This window comes from Fragaria vesca, linkage group LG6 (genome assembly GCF_000184155.1).
Source record: "Fragaria vesca subsp. vesca linkage group LG6, FraVesHawaii_1.0, whole genome shotgun sequence".
Taxonomy (NCBI): domain Eukaryota; kingdom Viridiplantae; phylum Streptophyta; class Magnoliopsida; order Rosales; family Rosaceae; genus Fragaria; species Fragaria vesca.
In genome coordinates this window covers 19,764,768-19,772,926 of record NC_020496.1, presented here as the reverse complement: position 1 = coordinate 19,772,926, position 8,159 = coordinate 19,764,768, and the positions used below count along the sequence as shown (strand labels likewise).

At 39.6% G+C, this 8,159-nt stretch overlaps 1 protein-coding gene across 1 annotated transcript; it reads right to left on the bottom strand.

Moving 5' to 3' along the window:
• Positions 1 to 287: 287 nt before the first annotated feature.
• On the bottom strand, positions 288 to 4,220 carry LOC101300366 (sucrose-phosphatase 1-like). Its single transcript, XM_004303343.1, has 9 exons — positions 4,061 to 4,220; positions 3,626 to 3,692; positions 3,241 to 3,540; positions 2,985 to 3,086; positions 2,658 to 2,852; positions 2,241 to 2,531; positions 1,453 to 1,639; positions 711 to 757; positions 288 to 629 (listed from the first exon to the last, which is right to left on the bottom strand). The coding sequence occupies exons 2-9, from the start codon at positions 3,683 to 3,685 to the stop codon at positions 534 to 536; spliced, it is 1,278 nt and encodes a 425-aa protein (XP_004303391.1). The 5' UTR covers positions 3,686 to 3,692; positions 4,061 to 4,220; the 3' UTR covers positions 288 to 533.
• Positions 4,221 to 8,159: the final 3,939 nt, after the last annotated feature.

Below are 8,159 nucleotides of genomic sequence, written 5' to 3'. Positions count from 1 at the left end.
ACCCTAAGCATACAAGCTGCACAGGTATAAAAAAAAAAAAAACTGCACACATGTTTTCATCTGAAGAGGAAAAGAAGAAATGTAAAGGTTTTTGCCGGAGTGGATTCAAACCATAACAGAACGTCACTTTCAGTTCAAAACATTTCTAGCAACAGAAATTAAAAAGTAGGTATGAACCTGGCTCAACAAACTATAAACCATTTGACCAAAAACAAAAAAACAAACTATGAACCATGGCAACATGCATATGTAGGGGGACTGCGTCGCTTCTCCATGTCATACATTCAAGTTTGAATGGTGTTTATCAAGACTGAGTAAGACAGTAGATTACATACCGCGAGTATCATCCTTACAATTATTGTATACTGAACAAATCATGGACTAAGCCATCTTCATGTATTTTTTATGATTACATGTGAATTATCAAAACTTGAAATTTAAAGATGCACAAACCCCTCACACAATTATTTTCATAGAGGAGATTGTAGGGCACTTTAGTAACACCACCTTTGAAATGAAGCCATTCACACATTTTAGCCGAAAAATGGTGCAACTTGTTTTGGTTCATATCCTTTGATCCACGTCTGATGCCCACGAATCCAAGTGAGCTGATCTGAGGGCTTCTCACCCTGAAATCCAATGCACCATGTTAGGAATTGTTAAAGTGCAACTATCGGAGAACAGAAGCTAATAGCAATTTCCTATCTCACCTTTGAAGAAAATATAACAGTCGACCTTGCTGCATATTGTTCCTCACCTACAATGAGGCCCAAAGTTAAACCAAATAACTTGCCATGAAAATCTAAAATCATAAAGAAGGAATTACACAGAATATAAATGCTTCTAAATAGAATTCAAAACAGCTCTAGAGAACGTCAAGGGAAACTTTTGGGATAGCTAGAAAGCTCATTAAATGAAAACAGAAGTCCTATAACAAATCAAAGAATTCAAAATACTTTTGTGTTTCCTATGGCAAAATGACTCGACATCAGAAAAACAGATCAGCCATCATATCAGCAGTACAAATCTACTCTTTTAAATCTCAAAGTCAACATTATATAAAGAACTCTATACTGTTCTGCAAAAAAAAAAAAATACACCTAGTAGCAACGTAACTGTGTGAAACAACCACTGGCAGGCCACGGCATATCAAGCTTTTTAAGATGAGTGAACACAAATATACTTATGTGGCCAACCCAACTTAGCTTCTGTAATCTTATTCTGATACTCGGATTATGTAATGCATTTAGTAATAATTTCTCTCAACAACTAACAATCCTAAAGGTGTTATGTCTACCAATAATTTTTCAGTTTCTCCATGAGTACCCAGACGAGCCAGAATTGCAAACTAGCAATCTCATTAGAAGGTAAAACCAACACATCATGAAGATGAATGATGTATCGAACATGTTGAGTTGCACAAACTCATGTGAGAGAGAGAGAGAGACTCACCAGATAATACCCACATATCGAACTTCACTAGCCATGTCTTTGAATCGATTTGTGTTGGTAAAACCTGATCTACCCAAACTCGATAATTTTTTCCCTGTTTGTCTCCGTAGCAGCCTCTCAGAGCATTTATGCAGTTATGAAGAGTTTGCTCGTTGCCAGTAGGATGGACATATGTAGCAAATGGACACTGAAAACATAATTATCGATTAGTAAGATGGTTCAGATGCAAAAAGACCCTATTATCTGGAACAATTATAAATAAGTAATATCCAAGACCCCTTTAATTCTACAAAATACAGAGAAACAGTCTGCTCAGTCTATATGAACCATATAATAAAGTACCACAACATTCTACAGGAACCAAATTATAAACTGTTTCACAGGTTCCACTCGTAAAAACGCTATAGCTTTGAGAATGCAATATGCATTGAAGAAAATTGAGCAGTTTCAATAGCATATTTGTAGAAACCTTTGCACATTGTTCAAACATAAAACTCCTAAATTTTGTTCTTTATTTTTCAGTTCCACCTCTTTGTTAAAAACTAAATAACAGAAGTTCAATCTTGAACCTTGTAAACATGTAGCATGCTACTCATGTGATCCCAGAAAACTTCACATCGGTTCTCAACGGTACATAATAATAACATAAACTATTGAGTTACCAAAATAATAATCAGAAGCATTTCTAAACAATGTCGAAATTTATCATAAAAAAGATGATAATTCTTCGGAAAACCTAAAACAAAAGATTATAAGATTGTGTGATCCTACGAAGATAGGAAACATACACAATTGGCTTTCACACCAGCTAGATAAATCTCAGAATTCTCAATTTCTGCACGTCGCCATTTCTCGTAGAATAAGAAAAACTCCACTATATTATGACCAGGGTTCACATTTTCCACCACACAGTCCAAAATATCTGTAAAATCTCTTGGGGGTAAATTTGGACCCAGACTAAAGTGACCGATGGCTTGAATGATGCCAGCTGCACATCTCTCTGTCGCATGAATAATATTTTTGTTATCCTTAGCATTTTCAGCATGCCACTGCAACAGTTCTTCTTGTGCATTCTTAACCTGCATGGTTGGCAATAATTTATTCATGCCAACAAAGGATGACAAACCCATTATTATAAATGAGGATAGAGATGAAAAACACCAACAAAACTAAATAAAAATGTTCTGAAGAGAGCAACTATGTACCATGACTCCATATACTTCAGGGATACTAAAAAGCTCAGCATCATTTCCAGAGTCACCACAAACAAGAGTGTTAACAGGTGGATGTCCCTCGGTCTTAAATTTCTGAAGCAAATATGCAAGAGCTTGTCCTTTTCCAGCACCTTGTGGTAATATATCCAAATCTATACCTCCACTATAGATTATCTTCACATCCAACTGTTCAAAAATGGAGCAACACAAGGTCAATAACAAAAGCAACAGCATGCTATACACCAGAAAAAAGAATTTCCCTTTGGCAAAAATGACACATTTAAACAGGTAAAACCACTCTAAACAATGGTATCTTACCCCGCGCTGCTTCAAAGCCTCTGAAAGAGCCTTTGTCACTGTCTGAGCCTTGTCTTTCTCCACATAAAAGCTAACCTTGTGGGCTCGCTGTTCTGTTTCTGCCTGCATTTCCCATTAAGTTCAATCATCCAGAGATTTCAAATACAAGCTATTTCTTTATTGACATCAGTTTGTTAGAAAAGTATAAACTCCAATTAGAATATTAATTGCCCGGAAACTAAGGCACTAATCAATTTTCATAATCTATAAACTCTACCTGAAGCTTAAGTTCAGAAAACTTGCTCGACTCCTCTTTGACTATGTTCTTATCCCACTTCTGATTTAAAACCTCAACCCAACCATCATCTGGAACCATATCGTTACCGTAAGTTATCTCAGTTCCCACAGACATTATAGTTATATCCGGAGTCAGCATAGGTTTCTCTTTCCTCAATTCTTTGTACAGTGTTGGCGACCTCCCAGTGGAAAAGACTAGCAGAGAGTCGTGACGATAATTGGCTTCCCAAAGGGAATTAAACCGGAGAAGTGAAAGGTTCTCCTTGTCATGATGATCAACCTACAGATATATTCACAACAAAACCACCTCAGAAAAAACGAATAAAAGCAAGACCGAAAATGTCACAACCGCTTCGAAAACCTACCATTGTATGATCAAGATCCGAAACTATCATTAACCGCGCCGGAGCTTTGAGCCGATCCATGATTATCCTATATCCACACAAAAGACCTCATTTTCAGTTTAAATTTTAAAAAAAATTAAAAAATTACTGTACTCAAAATTCAAAATCTCCTAAATATAATCATTCCTAAATCAAATTCAAAGTTCTATAACGCCGAACAAGAAAATAGTAAATTTATCAAATTCTTTAGCCGGTTTCTTAAGAACTTCAAATCGGAGTGTAGCTTTTAGGGATTATTTTGGTCCTATTGATGACAAGAGAAATTCGAAAGCTCAAATCATCCATTGGCTTTCAGTTCCTAAACGCATAGAGTAGAATCGTACAGTTGAACAATTAAGGAAAGCAGAAATTGAAGCGAAACAAAACGTATCGGACGAAGCAATGAACAATAATCACCTGTAAACTTGAGAGTAGCGATTCGGATTCCAAGTGAGTGAGAATTGGGGATTAGGTTTTGGGCGATGAAGTAGTAGTGAGTGATTGAAAGGTAGGCAAAAACCGAACGAAGCGATAATGGAAAAGGGAATTGGATCCAAATTCGTTGGCGCTTCTTTTGTGGGATGTAAGCCAAAAATTACATTAAAGGCTTTTAAATATGTGTCCTTAGACACGTGGATGCGTATCAAGGGGGAGTGGTCATGTGACTGTGGTACTGGTGGACGGTTGTGATTGTCAGAGGAACCTGCTGTCACGAGAAGAACCGTTGATTTTATAATATTAGGAAAAGAGATATGGTGATTTGAGGGGTAACGAATATGTGAGGGATAAACTGTGGAAGCATATGCTCCCTCAAAACCCAGATCGAGCCATCTATCACCGTCACGAATGGAGCTCAACCTAACTCTAATAGGCCCGGCAAATGAGCGGGTTCGGTTGATTAACAGGCAAGTCTTAACGGGTTGGAGGTCTTAACGGACTCAACTTGTTACCCATTAATAAAAACTTGTCTGACCATAGCGGGTTAGATAGAGTTTACCAAAGTCAAAAAAATGACAACACATGGCGTTTAAGGCTTAGTTTGGTATTATGATTTAAAAACTCAATTTTACATAAGCAACCCACAACCTGTTTTTTAAAATCGTAGTTATTTAAACTAAAAAAATTTAGATAAGCACGTTTTAAGATACTACCAAACAGAAAATTTATTTAAAATAGTGATTATAATTGTTATTAATCTTCAAAACTTAATATCAAACTGGACTTTAATTGTTATTAAAACAGATAAACAAATCACACATACTGACCCCAGTTTCGTCCCCCAATTGCTAATTAACAAATGGTCACGTGTTGCTTGCCTATTAGCTGTGGTCAGCTCTATTTGACTAGCCATGGTCAGACAAGTTCGTTCCATTAAGACCGTTAGGGTGTTTTTTTTGTTTTTTATTTTTTAACTATCGGTCTTTTCTCTGTTCTCTGCTAAGCTTTTCTTAGCCAAGACAAGAGCCGAGAAGGTGGCGGTGTCATCAAAATTGCCGCTGTAGGAGTGTGTGATCGAGCCCGTGAGGCTAGTCGAGGCAGCGAGACCATGCAAGACCCTTTTGTTACCTGTGCGGGTGTTTTCTTTCTTCAAAGAAACCCACCATGGTTCCGTCCCTATCGGTGGCGCTATCCAATATATAGGGGGGGGGGGGAGGGGGGGGGAATAGAAGAGCCAATCTTGATCCGAGAAGAGAAGGTTGGAATATTTGTGTTCTAGTTAAAGGGTGAGGCGGTCAAGAACCACATTCTGAATGATGGGCGATGGTATTTAGTGATGGCGGCATGTGACGGTGTCAACCCCTTGGAGGCAGTAGATATCCATGAAATGGTAGTTTGGGGTGGTGGTAAAGGGTCTGAAGATGACCATGAGGAATGAACAAGCACTCACCCTTCTTGGGAATTAACTGGGCACATTCAACCGCGTCGACCCGAAGTCGATGCAAAAGAACCAAATCAGAAGATGTCCGTCGATGGATTTAGGTTAAGAGGGAGTACAAGTTCTCGCCAGAAATCCTAGTGCTACTGGAACTCTAGTATGAAAAGTGTCACGGCATCTATTCGTCTAGTGTTTTTTTCGGCCATGAGACTGGATAGTGTAATGAAGGGTTACTACAGCGCGCCACAGGGGTTGGTGGTGGTCGATTCGACGACGGCTGGAGAGGCGGAGTCTGTGTGAACGTCGAAATCTAGATCGAGGACGGCGCTGGAGGTTTGACCAAAACCAAACCTGGTGACAACAACATCGTTAGGGTTTTCGTCCATTTCGATGGGAACTTATGTTGGTTTGTATGGAAGGTTGACCGGGCCAAGAGAGTTTGGGCTTGAGGTTGGTTTGACAGAAAAGATTAGATCTGAGGTGGTTGGGCCTGAGACGAGTTTGACTCAAATGTTTAGGTCTGTTGTGGTTGGGCCGGCTAAGCTTCTCTCTGTTGCTATTGGGCCGAAAATAAATGGTTTTCTCTCAGAATTTCGGTTGAGGTTTTGGGGGTGCGCAAATTTCGGGAAGGTGATTGGGAAGTGAGCGGGAAGCGACTCTGCATTGATGTTGAGTCTTTTGAGGTTGGTGTGATGGAGTGATGGAGATCCTGTGCTTATGGTGGAGAAAGTGTCCAAGAAAAAAGAGGTGTCACCATGGACACCAGAACAAACCTAAGCCTCCACTTACCATCGAGAGTATAAGTACACCCCAAGATATGTAGGAGGCTGTTCCTTAATGGTATGTGGTTGTTCTCCAACCTTGTTATGTTTGTTGATTGGAACTACTGAACTGTATTTAATCATTGCGGTGTACACCAATGAGTCTTAGGCATTAAGATATTTGGTACATGAGTCCTTGTTTTCTGATGTAATGAGGTTAGGGAAGTTTTTTTTTTGTCGCATTTTCTCGCTTTCAATAATGTTAACTACACTCGGTTGTTGACTATTTAGATTCAGGTTCTTTGGCTAGTGAATAATACAATTATATTAAGCAGTTGTTGGTAGTATAGGTTGTTGGCTATCTGCAGCCACTTAAGCCTCACATTGTATTATGGGGTACCCAATCCCTAACTTGACGGAATGACGTCGTTTTGATAGATCAGAGCTTGACTCATTTCCTTAAAGAAAATAGTTCTAAGATATAATCAATTTACGATAATATAAATAATGAAATCCATAAAAGAATCAGTAAACTGATTATGACTAATCATGTCTTTTACCAGAGTACGAAGTCCCAAAGGTGGCTCATATTTCTAGGGTCCTACTCTAAAATCAAGTTTTCTTTCTTGTTCCCTCGCTTGTAACCTGTTTGTGCAGTATATGAGCGGTTCACTTGACTTACTGTATACGTCATAATACAAGTTTATAAACGGTCGTCGTAGTCTTCGTTCTCAAATCTGCCAACAGAAGTAACAAGTTAGGTTAGGAGAGGAGACCGCTTCTAGCGGTCTTCAACGCTCTGATGCCTAAGTGAGTAAGTAAATCAACAGAGTGACAGCAAGTAAATATTAAATTTCTTAGTAAATGAAGAGAGGAACAATTACTTTTGTAGGCTGGAGATGTCTCAACCCTTTTACATCTCTCCGATATGGGACAGATGCTTTTGGGCCTCTTCAGGGAGCGGTTTTGATGACGTGCATGCGGGTGCGTGAAGATTTCAATCGTGAATCGGTTTACATTACTCGACAACGGTTGTTGTTGTCTTCACGCTTGTAGTCTATGTGTGAGCGAATATGACGGTTATGACTAGTCTAAAGGCGATCAAAGTATGATGACCAAGCATATGTACCAACAAGCCCCCTAAGTTCCTAGTCAAAAGGGACGTCTTGGCTAGGGAGTTTTAGTCACCGCTAGAATTGGTCATGAGCGTCATATTCGCTAGCGGGTCTTACCCTAAGTCCCCCACTCCTCGGGTAAGATATCCCGTTGTTTGTCCAGAGCGGTTCAAGCTGCGAGTAGTGAGATGTAATCACAGCGGATAAACTTCGGTATTCTCTCACAAGCAATGAGGTATCCCACAAGCAGATAAACATCGCGATGAGGTAAAAACATAGCGGTAAACTGCGTTAGTCTCTCCAGGAAGAGGCATCTCACAAGCAGATAAACTTCGCTGTGAGGTAAAAGCATAGCGGATAAACATCGCTAGCCTCTCCAGGAGGAGGCATCCTCTCTAGGAAGAGGCATCTCACAAGTGGATAAAATTCGCTGTGAGGTAAAAGCATAGTGGATAAACATCGCTAGTCACTCCAGGAGGAGGCATCTCACAAGCGGATAAACTTCGTTGTGAGGTAAAAACATAGCGTATAAACATTGCTTAGTCTTTCTCAAAGAGAAGCATCCCTTTTGCACGAGGTAGCCTCGGTGGTTAATCTTCGCTGGTCTCTCACAAGGTGAGGCATCCCACAAGCAGATAAACTTCGTTGTGAGGTATATCGTTGGGCGGCCCATTTGTCGTTCTCTCATTTAACGAGGGTTTCTCATCGAATGAGGCAAATTCTTAGAGGTGAGTATTACTCCCGCTAGTCTCTCCAGGAGGATA

Excerpts from the sequence above, each read along its gene's own strand:
- LOC101300366 (XM_004303343.1), bottom strand. The coding sequence starts at position 3,685 with ATGGATCGGCTCAAAGCTCCGGCGCGGTTAATGATAGTTTCGGATCTT. Across the intron at positions 2,853-2,984 it reads AGGCTTTGAAGCAGCGCGGG|TTGGATGTGAAGATAATCTA; the intron begins GTAAGATACCAT and ends ATTTTTGAACAG. Across the intron at positions 758-1,452 it reads CGATATGTGGGTATTATCTG|GTGAGGAACAATATGCAGCA; the intron begins GTGAGTCTCTCT and ends GCCTCATTGTAG.